The following is an 18902-nucleotide window of genomic DNA, read 5'->3' on the forward strand; positions in this document are numbered from 1 at the left end:
CAGGGATTACTCACATCAACACTTTTTTTTTTTTTTGCATACATGTACATGTACATATTTTGTACATTTTGCATACATACATGTACATGTACATATGTACATGATGCAAAAAAGTGGTCGGAGTTACTACTATAAAAAAATTATGCCCGAGCGTAACAGCGCAAAATGATTCGAAAAAGTGAACCTCAGAAAACTTTATGAAACTCTGAAACTATATCAATTTCTCATTGGGTATATTCGCTTCTTGGCCAAGATATAAATTAGTCATAATTTAATATTTTTACAAAATCCCTGCTCTGCGTTGAAACTTAATTTCAATGGAAAACCATTAAAACTTGTTTAATTTCGAATAATGTAGAAACAATTAATTATTGTATGTTTAAAAAGTTTAGGTTTGAATTCATCTGTTTCTTAAATGACGCATGTTTATATACAAGCTTGTTTTACTTTTCACATGCAACACGTGTTTTTTAGTTGTTTTTATTTTATATGTTCTTAATGTTGTGATATTTCTTTAAACACTTTATTTACAGTAATTGAATACAAAAATAACCTGAGTTTTCTGTTCTCTATCTAAACTTAACTAAAAGCTAATAATATTTTATTTATATTAATATTCATCTTCAGAGTTCAAAATAATGTATGTGTACTTTCCCGCTCAACTCCAAACTAAGGATTCTAAATTTCCGGGCTCCACACCTAGTATCACTTTCTAAATTAAAACAGTGGTTTTTTCGGAATTAAAACCTCGAAATTTTTCGGAATTAAAACCGTATAAACACGTGTCTGTCAAGGGCAGTTTTTGTCAAGCTTTATACGTGTTTTATGAGATTCTAAAATCAAACGTTGCGTGCTTTTATTACTGGTTTCACATTCATTACAGAAACTTAGTATAATACTACGTATAGCTTAGTATTATACTATGTTTCAATAACAAATGTGAAACTATCGATAAAACCTAATATCCTAATAGGTAATTTCATGGAATTAGAATCGTTTTCTTCACGCGTGTTATTCTTTTTGTTTTTGAGGGTTTTAAATATACAAACAAAAACCATGGAGCTATGCCAGCTGGGCACCAAACTTCCTCAAATTTTTATCGACCAAATAAGATTCTTTTGCAAAAATATTAAGAGCTTATTTAAAACATCACTTTAAATCATTCATTATTCAAGCACTAAAGTTTTTTATAAATTTTTTATATGAAGCACAACTCTACCTGGATTAAAGTACCGGAGTAAAGAAAACTTTACTCCGGTACTTTAATCCATTTTTATTATTTATTTTTACGTAGTTATATAAATTATGCTAAAATTGCGTGGAGAATATGCTAAAATTGTATCTTTATTATAAGAGCCAATTTCTCATAAGACGGTTTTGTCGCAACTAATGTTGCATGAAAATAAAGTTTGAACTATCTAAAAAATTTCATTATTAGGGATGTACAAAATAGATTTGGTTTTGCACGAATCTGCTTTTTAAATATTTTTGGATATCATCAAGTAATGAGGCCCAATAATTTTTTCCACTCCGTTACTGTAACATAAATGTAACTACATCTGTGAATTATTATTATTTTTGTAATAAATTCTATTTTTGTAATGAAATATACTGGGTACTATAACTACAGCCTACATGTTAAGTATATTAGCCAAATTTAATGGCATAAAAAATTTAATTTATGTGACAATATCTGCTCCGTTACTGACATTTGCTAATTATTTATTATTTAAAAGCAAAACAGTGTAAGTTACATTTTAAATTAAAGGGAAAATCTTAGTATAAAAATAAATTCAGTACATTGTCTTTTTAAAAAAGGTAAAGCGTCTTTAAAAAAAGAAACTAACTCGACAAAAATCTTTTTCGGATTTAAATTGTACAAATACTGTGCACTCCGTTACTGGATCATTACCATACATCATTAATGTGAAGAAAGTCGTAGTCGCTCACAACATCATTTGCTTCAATCAACAAAATAGTCAAATTTTCATCGAAATTAACCAGATCAATGATATTGTTGCTTAAATGTTGAAATTGGTAATCATTGACATCCATTGCATTGGCCGAAGTAATACTTTCATCACTGTTAAAATTCAGCAATATTAAAAAGAATTCACGGAAGTACTTAAAATAAATTTAATTATTATAGAAACAAATAAATTAGCAAAATAATAAAATACACAAATATTTTTTTTACCGTGCTAGTGTTTTTGGAAAACATATACCGCTTTAAATTGTAGCATGTGCAAACTGTAGCCCTCTTACAGAAGCAACTTAAATCTCGATACAAAACATTAAATTTTCTGTCTGTGTGCAGCTGATGCAATTTCATAGTGCTTGTAATAGCCTTTAATGTTTTAGAACATTTTGAGTCAAAAAAAGTCATTTTGGATCCCTCAATATAGTAAAACTTTATTAATGAATGTCCATTGTTAAGAAAATTATATAAACTTTCTGCATCTAGAAGGTCACAACCCATATTAGGCAATTGATCTGCCTGACGTTTCACAGATCCTCCTATCGCATCTGGTGCTCCCTTGCCATGCCCGCTTTCAAAAAAAATTCCAAATGGCTAAATTAAATTTTAATTCGTATATCAATGTAGAGAATAAGAAGAAGTTTTGCTTATTCATATATTGTGTGGTTGATCCATCAGAAAAAAATGAAGATCTGTAATTTGTGGGTTATCTATCTTGAGTTCAATTAGCACGGGTTCCAGATGTGCCCATATAGAAAGAGGATCGTGCCTCAAAGAGTTGGATATAATTGTAAATGACTGATGTCCATCCATTTTATAAATTACTCCTATATGCAATGTACCTTGTTTGTTACTTGCTCCAAAATGTGAAGATTGAATTGCAGCAAAATTCTTGCACACATAGTTCTCAGAAAAATCTATATGTATAACAGCTTCGTTCACATTTACTGTTTCTTTTTATTGTTTGTACATTCTGAACTGGTGTCTTATTATAAAAACATGCTTGCATAGCTCGTTTCGAGTTGATTCACAGAATTTTAATTTACGATTTTTAAGTGTTCCAGAACACACTTTTCCTGATAACATTTGTTGTTTTCTTTTCTTACATCTTTTCATATTCCTATTTTTCTTTTTTCCACTGGAACCAAACTATAATACTTTCATCTTTTAGCAATCATTTTGCTTGAAATTGAACACGAGACTTAAAACAAATGTTACATTCTCTAAACATGCATTCTCTTCTATCAGTAATACAACAAACTTGTTTCACTACTTCAATATTTTTTTCTTTCAAAACACGCAGGTAATAAGTTTATCACAAAGTAATTGTATGTTCTCGTGTTTTTTGCACAGACATGTATCTCTATCTTTAGCCGACGGTTTTGCGGACAAAAAATGGACGATAACGAGTAAACGTTGTATATGAAATGTTGTTTCTCGTATATTCCGCGCTAAATTTTTCATAAAGGTTTATTAATGAATCAAATAGTAGTCGCTTTTGTTTTTTATCTTTATTTTTTGTTACAGTCTGTTTCTTTCCAGTTGTTATTCTAGAATTGTTATCACGTGTAAGAAACTCTCTGATCAAATCCTGTGTTTCAGCATCAAGCGATCTATTACCACGATGGCATTCGTTGTTTGGAGTTGTACTTTTTGATGAAAAAGAAGAGCTTGGGGTTTTATTACCTGCTAATAAATTTGACATCCTGCTTGTTTCATTTGTAAGAAAACCGTTTTTTACAGAAGAAGTATATGATCTATCAGTGGTTGTAGGTGAATTTGCTTGTAAACCAGGCAGGAAACTTTTAAGCCTTAATCAACGTTTTTTGTATTTTTGGGCTGAACAATTAGCTGTTTCCAACTCGTCCGTTAATGTTTGTATTTTTCTATAAGCCTTTGTTTTTCGGTAAGCAACCTTTGCTCTACCTCTTTGTTTGCGTTCGTTATTCCTACTCAACTCGGGTTCCTGTGACTCTGATAACAATGTTTCAATCTTTCTTTTTGCAGCTCTAAATTTTGCTTTCTGGACGCACCAACAACGACGAAAAATTCGTTTTTTTCTTTCTGATAATTCTGATATCACTTTAACCTTCTTCTTCTCACGCCGCATATGCCAACGTTTGCGTTCTTTTTCACGAAATTTGTCTGCATTTTTTTCTAATTGTCTGTCCCGAAACGCTTTCTGAATTTCAGCACGAGATTTCTTTGAAGTTTTCATGTTATATGCCTAGTTGTATTTCTTTTGGAAAAATAGTATAATAACTGTAATTGTTAATACACCAAAAGTTTATTTATTACTTATTTATTATTATTATTATTAAAATATATTTCAAGATTTACATTTATTTTAAAAGCCAAACGTATTAGATCAAATGTATATAAAAACCAAACAATAAATGAAATCCTAATACTAAAATACTTACAAATTACTCTTACAATAACTTAAAAGTAAAAGAACGCAGCGTACATATGGTAATCATATTTAACGCTGCAAAGGTAATCTTATTTTACCGCCGCAGTAAGTCCCTAATGGTTGACGTGTTTATTTAATGCAGAAAATAGCTTAGTTTAAAGCGTTTGATTTTTTTTATCTTCGTGATGTCAGCTCCGTTATGTTGTTGTCAACTCCGTTATTAAGAGGAAATTACGGAGTTGACAGTAACGGAGTAGACATAATTATACATAATCAATAATATCTCATTATTACTCATTGGAAAACATTTTAAAAATCTTTTATTGCTATATTGTCCAAAAGATTTAAAGAGTACTAAAACACGCCATATAAAAATTTGTAATTTTACGGAATAAAAAAGCGTAACGGAGTAGACTTCGAATAAGAATATCTTTTTTAAAATAAGGTAATTTGGCTCTCATTTTTATATAAATGATGCTTACAGCACGATACAACTTTAAATGTTAATAAATTTCATAGAACTGGACTTTTTTCATTATTTTAATTAGTAAATAAGTAAAAACTACAAACCTGTGACTATTTTAGAATGTAATAACGGAGTGGACAAAAAGTGTGGGGACAGCAAGTTTTTGACAAGAGCTGCAACAGGATAAGGTGTAAATTAATACATGTAATAAAATATCATATATTAGCATGTCTAAAGCACCAAATTATGTCCCCGATTAGCCTTAATACAAAAGAAAAAAAATTATTGAGTATAACAATATAGTCCTAGATGAAGGACATCTACGGAGTGGACATTTTTGATTAACAATTGTGCACACAAAATTTTAAATTTTAGTTGCAAATATCCGATAAAATGCTAGTTTATATTAGTTTATATTATATTACTACCCACGGTGCTGTTTTTTATGTTACTTGTACAAGAATTGCGTTTTTATAGCTGTAGGACAAAATTTTAGTAGTAAATTTTAGAATTGACGGAATGAGAAAATGACTCATAATCGACTTTGCGGATTGTTTTTCTCACTAAAACATTATTAAAATAAAAAGTTGAAAAAGTATAACACGATAATAATGTATTTTTTATTATTATATTTATGTTTAATGTTTTGTATGTAAAAATAGGACTTATCCCTTCGTCTTTTAAGATTTTTGGGACTTATCCCGTCGTCTTTTAAGATTTTTTACTTTGAAATCTAGTAATAAGTAAGTTTTAAAAACTCATTTTATTATTTTTATTTTAAGCGTATTTTTATTAATAATTATTTTTTAAAACAAGCATTGTTTTTAAACAAACCTTAATTTTATATTGTCTCTTGAGTACCATAGCTTTCGAACAAAATTGTAACCAGACCTTTTGAAAAAACCTTTTTTGTTAAAGTTCGATCTGCCAATTATATGTGCTAGTAGTCACAAGTGTTTTAATATTTTTGTAGTTAGTTATTAAGAATTATTAGGAGAGTTAAACTTTGTATATATTATATATCATGAACGTTTTAAAGATAGTTGTAATTATTGTTATGAGAGCTAACCCGGTGGGAAATGAGTTAGCTATGGGTAAAAGCTGCGTTTAAGACGTATAAAATACGTAGTTATAGACGTTTTAAACACGTCTTGTGTCATCTGGCTACCTTTTTCCCACCAATTAAATAAACTCAAAATTTCAAACGTAACTTAAAACAATAGATAAACCCAAAATCTTAAACATAAGTTAAAACGATATTTACACAATAAGGCAACATCTATATGACAACGAAGCCAATGACGCCGTCTAATTCTGCTTCAGATATTGCTGCGATATATATATATATATATATATATATATATATATATATATATATATATATATATATATATGCGATAATTTTGATGAGCATCAAAAAAAAAAATTTTTTTATTAGTACACTATGTTTAAAGTTCCTTTATCGTCTATTAGCACAACCGCAAAGCAGAGATGTTTAATACCACTGCAGATTTCGTCGATGCATTTGCGGGACCTATGTCTGACCAAAAAAACGATCCCTCTACTCAACCAATTGTAGCTGGTTCGTTTGCGTTTCTATATTCTCTCAAAATTAACGTTATTTATTTCAAAAATTGTCGTGAGTTTATAATTACCTCCGTCGAGGATTCGAAAAAAAGATTCTCTTTCGAAGTTCACTTTTTTAATATTTGCGAAATACTTGATCACATCTACATTCGAACTAGTCGAAGCGCAGCTTTATCAAAACTTTCTGCTCTTCTTAGAGGTTTTCCAACTTTAAAAACGCAATACACTTTGGCCCAGCTGCAGTCCGAATGGAAGAATCTAAGTTTGTTAAAAACAGAAGCATTTGGCGTGAAAATCTATTCTGCTCAAAAGATATTGACGGTTGAATTTATTTGCAACAAATTCATTTATATCAAGGCAGTTTTGATGTTCCAAGATTTCGTAAACTATGAATCTGCGTTGGCTTTCTATTTTTTCTGCCTGTTAGTAATGCTACAGCTGAAAGAGAGTTAAGTCAATTAAAACTTATAAAGATCAATAAAAGAAATCAGTTAGCAGATATAATAATATCTATAAGTCTAATGCGAGTAGAACATTGGCTAAAAAAAAAGATTCTACTGCTTACGATATTGAATTGCCCGAAAACCTTTTGAAAATTGTTTTGAAAGTCAAATCCAATGCCTTGGTACTCCTCCATGATTTTTACGTGATTGTAAGAGATTGCTTTATGCTTGAACTTTTACCCAAGAAATATCATTTTGAGGTGTTATTTTATATTTAATATGCGTATTTTACTTTTGACAATTTTTGTTGTGCTTCCAATAAAAAGATTTTTTCCATGATTTTAGGCAAAAAACTCACGAATGAAGACAAAATGAAAGATTTTTATTTTACTTTTTGTAAGATATTTTGTCAGATTTTCAGAATCTTATAACATGATAAATTTGAAAATTAGGTTAAGTGAAAACTTTGCAATTTTCATTTTTTAAGCTTCAGACTCGGTCTACCTATTACTTTTCACAGTTTTAAAAATGAAATAAAAAAATTATAAGTTCTTCAATAGATTTATTGAGTTATTATTAATGCTATTAATAACAAGAAATGTTTTTCTGTTTTTTTTTTACTTTTCCTTTTATTTTTGTCTACTCTTGTATAATATTTATACTAATTTGTTTTTTTTTCTTATTCATCTACTTGTAAATTAAGGTCACCTGTGGTACCTGTTTTTAGTATTCATTTACAAATATAAATTTTATTTATTTTGAGATGTGAAGTGAAGCCGGGGAAGCCAAAAAATACATACTTAATAAATACTACATTTAGGAGAACCGTGGCGCCCATTTTTAGCAAGCATATACATATATAAACTTTTTTTTTTTGGCAATGTCATAAATCGACTCTAAAGTTTTACTTTAATCAACTGAAAAAAACAAAAAAATGCCATTATTTAAATAATTGTTTTGAATAAATAATTGAAATTTAGAATTAAGCCTTTTTAAAAACCTTGGGTGTATTTTTTAGGCCAGGGGACTTTATTTTTAGAGTTTACGCTAAAAGTAAAGTCCCCTGGCCTAAAAATAAAGTTTTCTTTACGCTATTCCTCCTAAAAATTAATTATTCCTTTAACTTTTTTTTTCAAATATTGGTTGCAGCAAATCCTTGTAAGTTATCAAGAGGCACATAAAATATTTGCCTCTTGGTCATGTATCCTCTCTTTCCAGTAGTCTTGGTAAGAGTATAGGCGATTTTATGGGGGTAGGGTGGGGGTGGGGAAATCACTTTCTTTGAGGGAAGAACCCTCCTCCCCCCAAGAAGGTGATTTTCAAGTTATAGTCGGTTTTTTTACGAATTTAGTCGGCTAGTCGGGTATTTGATACAATTCAGTCGGTTAAAATATAATTTTATTGAGTTTTTTTTTTTTTAGAAGCCACTTCTTACTTTTTAAGGATTCACCCCCCCCTCCCCCTTATTTTATTTGTAGAATCGACTCTGGGTAAGAGTAGTATGAGTTTTCGATAATCTCTGTTTTTTTTTAACATTTAATAGAATTTGAAAGATCAAAATTTTTTTCACAGTTACTTGAATTTTTAAAAAAAGATTTGCTAGATTTTGTCTCTGTCTTCCTTTCTCTCAGTATGATTTATCATCTGAGGTTGTCCACAGGTGATTAAATAAAATCAATAATCTGAACTTATCTGTACTATGATCGTTTCATATAACTTTTTCTACCATTAGTGTTCATCTGGTTAAGGGTAGAGGGATTCTTTCCTCTTGCAAGCAAATACAAATTAAATTTTTTTTCTTTCCATAAGTTCACGAAGGATAGGCTTTAGTTTCTTTTATGTATCCAGGGTAAAGATAATTCTGCATTCTGTTTTTTTATAAGCTTCTTATATTTTTTATATTTACCAGTTTTTTTTATGAGTATTATAATACAGTTTTAAGTTTCAAGATTTATAAAGTTTATCAAATAAGTTCAAATATTTAATTTTAAAAGCACTAAATGGCAAAAATTATTTTAAAATCTATTCAAACAAATTTAAGTAATAAATATTTTAAAACCTATAATTAATTCAAATTTATATTTCCTAATCATAAAAAGGTTATTAAGGTGGTTGCCCAAGAAAGTAATCTTGTTTTTTTCAAAAAAAGTAAAATCATTTTATTTAAGTATTTCTTTATCAGAAATTTATCCTCTTTAAAATGATATATGGACAGAGCCGTCCCAAACGGGGAGTGTCCCACCCCCCCAAAGCTGTCATATAAGGATTTGAGTTGGCACATTAGGCAAGTTTTGAACTATAGTTGGCAAAATACAAACATTGAGGACCTTTTTTTTTGTTTCTCTAGTTGGCAAAAAATACATACAACACCCCCTATAGAAGACCTCTTCGGGACGGCCCTGTATGGATCATATATATTCAAATCGTATAAAATTTTCTGTTTTTCATTTTTTGTATAGTTATATATAACATTTTTTATATAAATATAATAACCAATTGCACAAGATTGCCAGCATGTTGCAAGAATGGAAAAGCGATCCAGTCCAATCGTTAAAAAACAAATAAAAAAATTACGAGCAATCAAAATAGGCTATATGGATAAAAAAAATGAGAATGAAAAATGTGAATCTTATGTTCAGCATAAGATTCGCATTTTTCATTCTCAAAAATCAAGTTTTTATCTACATTAATATAAAAAACTTCTCTTAAGATATGTTAAAACAAGTTTTTTATATTAATTTAGGTAAAAACTTGATTTTCTCATGTTCATAATTTTAAAGGTTTTTAAACATAATGACTCAAAAATGAATTGGAGAAATAAGTTGAAATTTTCAGGAATAACTCATTTCATATATATAATCCATACATCAAACATACATGGCTTTTTTTTTTGAGTTTTATAACTTTTCAATTTTATTCATTTGTAGAAACAGTGCTATATTTTAAACACACTTTTTTACTAATAGAGGTATAATTTTATACATTTATAGAAACAAGAGATAAAACAATCGAGGTCGATGTGTTTCGAAGTCGAAGCTTCGACGTCGCTAAAAGTCGTGTGTGAACGCGTTTCGAAATCGTTAAAAGTGGTATAGAATTTAATTTAACTGTTTTCAAAATCGTATTACTTCGAATAAAATATATTTTCGCGTTTTCAAAATTGTAAAAAGTTGTATGAAATTTAATTTGAAGGTTTTCAAAATCATATTTGTTCAAATAAAGTATATTTTCGCGGTTTTCAAAATCGTCAAAAGTTGTGTAAATTCGAAAATGGCGTGTTTTAAAATTGTTTAGAATTTCTAAAGGCTTTCAAACATGTATGTGGCTGTACTAGAACTATTATGCTCTTCTCTTCTATTCTCATAGACTCCTGCACTATCTCTTAGATTTAAAAAAGATCACAATCGATGAGAAGCTACCTATGTTCAGGTTCAAAGACACCGATATAAAGTAAAGTGAAGTGATAACTGGTTTGGTATTCTCTTTCCTCCTAAGTTATAATTTCTTAATTATAAAAATTTGATGTAAACACTAGAGTGAAATTACAGAAATAAAGAGTATATAAAAGATATGTTAAGACCCATTGCATTTATTTAATAATCATTATAGATTTCTAAAATCCGATTCCTTAAATATGCGAATAAATTATTTGCATATTATCGATTATCTAATCTAAATAATCCTAGCATGCTATTCTAGTAAAGAATATTTAGTTGTCCACTTCCAGTCTTTCTTTCTCATTTTTTTGTGCTAGTTCTTGGGCTTGGGAACCCAAATGATGTCTATCTTGCCTTTCCAGTTCAACAACAACAATAACAACAACAACAACAACAACAACAACAACAACAACAACAACAACAACAACAACAACAACAACAACAACAACAACAACAAGATATTTATTTTTCTCAAAATTTACAATATAATTACAATAATAATTTATTGATAATAACAATAATAATGATAATAATAATAATAATAACAATAACAACAATAACAATAATAATAATAAGAATAACAATATCTATAATATCATAAATAATAAAATCAAAATATAATTATAACAATTCTGGAGATTTTATTTTTAATGAGGCGGTATCATCATCATCATCATCCTAGTCTGAGTCATCATTATCATTTTGATCTCTTTCTGGAGCAGGTCTAGCTGCCATTTGCTCTTCCATGGAGCAGTATCCCCAAACAGGTACAAAAGAGTTTAACAAATCGAAGTTCTTGTTGATGAAGACCAACTTCTCAGTGGTTTTGGAGACAACCTGCATCTCTTTTTGTGGACCACCTGTCCAGCTTCACTAAAGGCCCGCTCACTTGAGGCCTTTGAGGATGGCAGGCAATAATACTCACGTGGTAATCCTCCACCAGTTAATGACATCAAACTTCGAATCTATCACAGTTGTTTCTCTAAATTTTGCCACTCAACGGTAATCAGAGGACCCTCAGTTGTAGCATTTGTCTGCCTGAATTGACTGGACACAGTCTAAAGGGAAGGAAAGGAAGTTAAACGTAAAGTAAACTTCGTATAATTTTACTTACTTAAATCTGAAATTGTTTAAATTCAAATAATTTTTAAAAAGTTTAACCTCTTCCACGTATGACATCGTATCCTCAAATTAAAATTTTTATGACTTTGTTTGTTCGATTGCATTAAGATTAATAGAAGTATATTTAACTAGTTTTAAAGAAATTTATTTATTATACTTAATAGCTATTACCTTTGCTGCTGCCTTCCAGAATTCAGTCTCACCATCATCTTCAAGAAGCTCATGGGATCTCATCTAAGACATTGATTGTACCTTGCAGGTTTGACATCCAGTCTGCTATTGTAGGATGACTGGCTTTTAACTTGTCAAAAATCTCATCTCTTACACCATAAGCGTGCAGTTGTTGGCCTTTCAAAAAGGGGTGTAGCAGGCACCCTACAGCATAAGGCATGATGTCACATCTTTCTCTTGACAATCGTTTCTCGAGTTCTACAATGAGCTCAACCATGAAAGGATCTACTCCAGTTACACTGTTCTTTCTAATTTCTTTTACCCTCAGAGAAGCACACCTATTCCAAGATGAACAATGGCTGTCAGTGCTCTATCCATTGTATTTTTCTTATCACTCGACATTGACTCAGAGATAATTTAACATGTGGTCAGGAGTGGCAGAATGGTTGCAACTAGCTCAAATTGTTCATCCGTAGGAATGGGTGTGGTCTATTCCTTTTTGTCAACTTGGAGAGCACACAGCACACTTTGGAGATGTTTAGAAGCATCTGGACAGATGTTTAGAAGCATCATCTGGACAGAAATCCATTTGGTAGCACAAGGAGCAGTGATCTTTCTGTACGGTACTGTAGAGCAGTGATCTTTCTGTAGGGAAACAAAAACTAAAGTAAAAATTCGCAAAAAACTTCGCATGAAATCGTGAAATTTTAGAAAACTTTGTTTAAAATTAAAAAATACTTGTAAAAATTTGACATTAAGTTGTAAAACTTTGTATTCGTATCTACTTAAAAAGTTAAAAGTATTACCATCCATCTCGAGGCACTTCTTTTTCAACACCTCTTCAGCATAAGGAGAGTGATGGACTCGGGTAGAGATTGTCCTGGATGCATAGATAGCATCGATATTTGTTGGCAGTCCTTTCCAGGGCCACGTTAAGCTTGTGGTCAATGCACGCGATTGAACCCCTTTCAAGATTAACAATAGTCTCTGACTTCCTCAATGCAGCTTTCATATTTGAAACTTGATCACACACAACAACCAGCTTCTTGACCATTTTGAGTGACTCAAAACTTTTAACCAAGTTGTCCAACTTAGTAGCAATGTTCTGACCAGTGTGCTTTCCTGGGAATGGAACAACTCCAACAGTTACCTTTTGTAGAACAAACTCCTTGGTGATGTAATGAAGGGTTACCGCCATGAATGGATCTTTGTTGCATGAGGTCCAGATGTCAGTGCTGATTGCAACTCGGTTGCAATAAGGAAGCTCCTAGTCAAACATGCTCTTCATGGCCATATGCAGATTCCTGTAGAGGAGAGGTGACTTGAAGTGAATCATGCAGGCACCTTTTTAAACCTTAAACCTCGAGTCAAAGTGGGCAAGCAGTCTTTGGAACGCGATAGAGCCACACATGAAGAAATACTGATTGTCAATTGCAAGGTAAATCATTAGCTCCATATCACCCCGAAGTCGAAAAGGGCTCTGTGTGACCACTCAGAGTCAATGTTGACCAAGAATTCATTCTTAGGTCTTTCTTGCAGATATTGCACACACCATAGGCCTTATCTCCCTGTATTCCTTCAGGAAGTACTGCCAAAACAGCAAGCGATGAGTCTTTGGGATATTTGTTTGATGTTTTACAATGTTTAAATCGTGTTAAATAACATACACAAAGTTATAAGGTTTTCAAATTCGTTAAATATAATGTAAACAAATTCATACGATTTTGATAACCATAAAATTTTGATTTACAACTTTTTGCGGCTTCAAACATCGTTTTAATAAAGTTTTAACAACTTTTAAAGGTTTTTAAAGTCGATTACAATTAAAGTTACAACTTTTTGAGGTTTTTATAACCGTTTAATTAAGTTTTTTTAAAGTTTAACGGATTTCAACTTCGTTTACTTTAAGAAACTTTGTCTAACTGAAGGCTTTCAAAGTCGAACAAAAAATATACGATTTTGAAAACCGTAACTCGATTGTTTTATCTTTAATAGAAACAGTGCTATTCTTAAACACACTTTTTTACTAATAAAGGTATAATTTTTAACTAAATGAGTCAATCAAAAAATTGGTATGACAAACGGATTTTACTATCACCTTGAAGCTATGTTGAAATTTTGATGTTGTTATTATGTTACTATCTGTAGATATCTATTTTTAAAATTTTGCATATTTTTGTCTTGCTATAACGATAAAGTAAAGTAATCAAGGCAAAATAAAAAAGTTTGCGTCTTTAAAATATATTTTTAGTCAAGATCATGCATAAAGACCAAAATTTGATTATTTAATTTCACAGGGTCAAAAAATTTTGTTTCTTGTGCAACCACTTTAAGGAAGACGATTTCTTTTGTTTTAGGATTTCAAGTCATAATATATTTAATATTTTATATGTTATATATAATAATTCATATACTAAATATAATAATTATAGATTATATATAATAAAACTATCTTATGTGTTTTACTGCGTCTTAATGTTGAGTTTATAAACTAGACTGTGAAAATTCTGAAAAAATATTTGTTCACTCTTATTTAGTGCTCTGCTTACACTTGGGCTCCGATAACAAGATTTTTGTAATTTTCTATCAGATACTTTGTTTATATTTATCATAAGACTTTTTGGAAACCTAAAATTCTACAAAAACTAACAAACTTAAATTAAGAAAAACAAAACCTAAAATAACTGCAAGAATTTTTTAAAAAGGTTGTATAAAATATTTTTAGCAGTACAGACAAATCCGCGAACCTTATAATATTTATTTATTTTATCTAAAATACATATTTTTGAAACAAAAAAATTTGGAAAAGAAAACACAAAGTTTATTTGAAGCTCGAGCTGTATTTAAGTGAAACAAATTTAATGACAAGTGTAAAAATGCACTTTTTTCAAATTTACATCATTAACTTAGCTAAAGTTTACCCTTGACAAAAAAAAATATTTGATTTGATTTGTATTAAACAACTTTCATTAATACGTTACTATTTGTCAAAGGGTACCAAAAGTGGGTATGTTGCCTAAAAGTAAGTTTTAAAAAAAATTTAAAATAACACACAACATTATTTGTTACAAAATGTACCTAAAAGTGGATCGTATTCGCCAATAAATCTTCTCGTAAGGTAACGCACAACAATAGCTAAAAATTAATGAATTTTATTTGTTATAATAAAAATTATTTAAAATGAAAATTTCAGAGTGTTATAAAATTTTTATATATATAGGTATATTTACCTGATTTACCAACACCATCTTTTCCTAGTATGAGAAGCTTTATTGAACGATGAGTTCCGAAATTGTTTTCTTTAATACAAGATGGAGAGGGTTTTTGATGTATTTGGTACATAGTTATAACTTTTACTTTATTAAACAACGCTTCAAAAATCTCAATCTAAATTAATTGTGTTTTTTTACAGATTCTTCAAAACTTATACAAGAAAATAACAACGGCAAAAAAGTGTTTGAAAATCTCATTGTTTTTATAGGTAAACAGTATGTCTGATGTAAAACGGAGAAGATTATGTTAACGGATTTTTTAGCACATACAAAGCCCTTTAGCACACACAGTTTTTATTCAACTATGCGCTGAACAATGTAGACTAAGTATAAAGATTTATGTAGTCAATAAATAAGTTTTACTCTTTCATTTAGTCATATAATTTATTTATAAAAATATGATATATATATATATTTATATAAAATAGATTATGTATTATTATGGTATAATAATAATAATACAAATACTCTTGTGCGTTCAAGAGTGCTCAATTCTATTAAATGATAGAGCAATATTAAAATTATTTGTACGTATATATAGATTATACACAATGGCTGATGATTGCCGAAAGGCATGGAACTCAGAGTTCCATATAAATATATATATATATATATATATATATATATATATAATATATATATATATATATATATATATATATATGTATATATATATATATGTATATATTTATATGTAAGAATATATATGTATGTATATATATATATATATATATATATATATATATATATATATATATATATATATATATATATATGTATGTATGTATATTATGTACAAATAATTTTAAATGTATTCTACAAAAAAAGTGCTCAACGTTTTTAAAAGAAGCAATGATAAATTAATTATAATATATATATATATATATATATATATATATATATATATATATATATATATATATATATATATATATATATATATATAATAGAATAACATATAATAATTGAATAATAATCTCTTAACTGTGTTTTCCTAGCCTCAATGATTGAAACAAATTCAAAATCTCGCAGCTAAACTGTAATATAAACGTAAAGTTGTTGAAGCTTGAACGTTTCAACAATTTTAGTTTAATGTTAAACAGCAAGGTATATATAGTATCAATTATAAATATATTATAGTACCAATTATAAATTAAGATTCGAAAAATTTTATATATTATTAAAAAATTGCAATTATAGTTTTAAATCAGACATCCTTTGTTATATTCACAATACTTTACAGTAATGTGTTTTCAATGCTGATCGAATTGCCACCGTTACGCACAATGCGTAAATTAAATTAAATTTGTAACTCTCTTCCAAACATGCATTAACTTTTTGTCTAATTGTTTCAACTTCCTAATGTTTTTTTAAATTGCTTTCTGTTTTTTTTTTAAATAGTGTCTTAATAAAGGTCATTATTTCATGTATTAACAAAGTAATATGATTTTTCATATTTATTTATATGATATTTATATATATTTTATTAATTAGATCATAATATGAAACACAGTATTGAGAATGTTGTTTGTGCTGTTTGTAACTTAAAGAAGTAGAAAAAATATGAATTTAAATTATAACTTCTCTTTCCTGAACCCTGCACCGTGCTGTTAAATTGAGTCATTGAGACTTAACTTACATGCTGTCGATATGAGTTAAGTCTCAATAACAATATGTGAACAAAAACATATTTATGAATTTGAACCAATTGGAATATTTTCAAGTTTAAACATTACCTTATGACACATTATTGAACTAAATTAAACTGTATTATATATACTACTACCTGGAGTTACCCGGCGTTGCCCGGGCCAATATTTAAACTGGCTTACCTGATATCTGTACACAAAAATGGGTCCAAAAATGGGCCCAAAAAATGGTCCCCCCTGACCCCGGGGGTTGGGGTACGGGGTCAAAACCCAGCTAAGAACCTTCTCCCCCTCGAGGACTACCCCCATGCCAAATTTCATCGAGATCGGTGGATTTCTATAGAGAACAAACAAACAAACACACACACAAACACACATTGCCCTTTATATATATTAGGATTAAGATAAGATAAGAAGATAAGATAGCTGGAGTTACTCGGCGTTGCCCGGGCCAATATTTAAACTGGCTTACCTGATATCTGTACACAAAGATGGGCCCAAAAATGGGCCCAAAAAATGGTCCCCCCTGACCCCGGGGTCAGGGGGGCCCATTTTTGGGCCCCTTGACCCCGGGGGTCGGGGTACGGGGTCAAAACCCAGCTAAGAACCTTCTCCCCCTCGAGGACTACCCCCATGCCAAATTTCATCGAGATCGGTCCGGCGGTTCGGATTCCTATAGAGAACAAACAAACACACACACATTGCCCTTTATATATATTAAGATATATATATATATATATATATATATATATATATATATATATATATATATATATATATATATATATGTATATATATATATATATATATATATATATATATATATATATATATATATATATATATATATATATATATATATATATATATATATAATCTCGGTACATATTAAATATTTTTTTTTTCTAGAATGTAGTTAATACTTTTGAAGGATTCGTCTCCCGCCCCCCCCCTCCTTCCTCCTCCAAATATTCCAAGAACAGCCTCTGTATAAAATATATACAGTATATAACAAATTTATAAATACATCACAACTTCTTTTTGCGATGTTTAAAAAATTGTGCTACCTAATAAACTAGTTTTTATTTCACTTAAAACTTTTAAATCTAAATAATCAGGAAAAAAATGTGTGGAAATAAAAAGGTGTGAAAATATCGAATGGAAACGACAAATATTCAGACAAAATAACGCACAAACTTGTAAAATGTTATTTAAACGCCTATTTCAAAAGTCTGGACTACACAAAAATGTTTAATTATCTTAATAGATAATTAAAATAAGATAAATAAAAAGTAATATAGGATTTATCACTTCTAAAAACTTTTTTAATATTTATCATTAAACGACTTGGCTTTTCTTTTGAATATTTGGTTTTACTTTGATGTTTAAATAACTTTTCCTGATATTTTCATAACTCATGATATTTTTTAAGAAAAATATTAAAGAAAATTTTTTTCTTTAAAAAAAAGTTTTATTCATTAGATACTATATGCATTGCATATGCACAAAACAAAATAGCTGTTCTAATAAATAATACATTTAAAGTTATATCTTCGTTATACATGTGTCACTACTCTAATTAACAGAAAAAAAGTCATGATAAATAGTAACTCTAACAAAAAAACTTGTTGTTAAGAATATTGCCACTGAGTCTACGGATTTCGAAGAAGTTCTTCTTACGGAACCAAACGGGATGTCTTGCGGGACTAAATAACCATAATATTACGCAATTTATCGAAATGTAATAATTTTTACATTAATCATATCAGACTAACTATAATAAAACTTTTCCTTTATAAACTAAAATTTTTTTGAAATTGCAAATTTCTTCATAACTTTGCTTATATAAACGTAATTTACCATCTAACATTAATACATTTATAAACGTAATATACCATCTAACATTGAAACATTTATGTAGTTATATAAATAATATAAATTAAATAGTAATATATTCTATATCATTATAAAATAATATAAATAATATAATGCAGAGAAAAAAAATGACAATCTTGTTTAAAAAATTTTTATTTCAAGGAAAAACATTAAAATAAAGGATAGATGGTATAATCCTATTTTTTTAAATGCCTTATTTGGTAGTGACAAATTTCTTTTACAAAACCTAATAAATTAAGATATTTGCATATAAACAAAGTTTCTAATCAGACATTTTTTATCAAATAATCTACAAATATTTTCAAAAGCTGTTTAAGTGAATGTGACAAAACTAAATCAAATAAAACATTTTGTAAGTCACATTTTGTAACGCCCATTTTGCAACTTTTTTTAATAACACAGATGGATCTTTGATAATCAATCATTCATTTGAAGAGAATTTGCAAGGTTCTCAAATACTATGTTGCA

At 29.0% G+C, this 18902-nt stretch overlaps 1 protein-coding gene across 8 annotated transcripts in view; it reads right to left on the bottom strand.

Moving 5' to 3' along the window:
* Positions 1 to 18902, bottom strand: part of LOC100208807 (ras-related and estrogen-regulated growth inhibitor) — a 70651-nt gene that overhangs the window by 8736 nt on the left and 43013 nt on the right. For 3 of the 8 annotated variants that reach the window (XM_065793876.1, XM_065793877.1, XM_065793875.1), the window contains 3 exons: positions 18156 to 18244; positions 14848 to 15004; positions 14696 to 14752 (listed from right to left, as the gene is read on the bottom strand). In XM_065793876.1, the coding sequence (XP_065649948.1) occupies positions 14696 to 14752; positions 14848 to 14959 (169 nt within the window). In that variant the 5' untranslated portion in view covers positions 14960 to 15004; positions 18156 to 18244. Of the gene's footprint in view, positions 1 to 14695; positions 14753 to 14847; positions 15005 to 15874; positions 15927 to 18155; positions 18245 to 18902 lie in introns of all 8 variants that reach the window. The other 5 variants (XM_065793880.1, XM_065793879.1, XM_065793878.1 and 2 more) reach the window with 2 other exon arrangements.

The sequence above is a fragment of the Hydra vulgaris genome, chromosome 03 (genome assembly GCF_038396675.1).
Source record: "Hydra vulgaris chromosome 03, alternate assembly HydraT2T_AEP".
NCBI lineage: Eukaryota > Metazoa > Cnidaria > Hydrozoa > Anthoathecata > Hydridae > Hydra > Hydra vulgaris.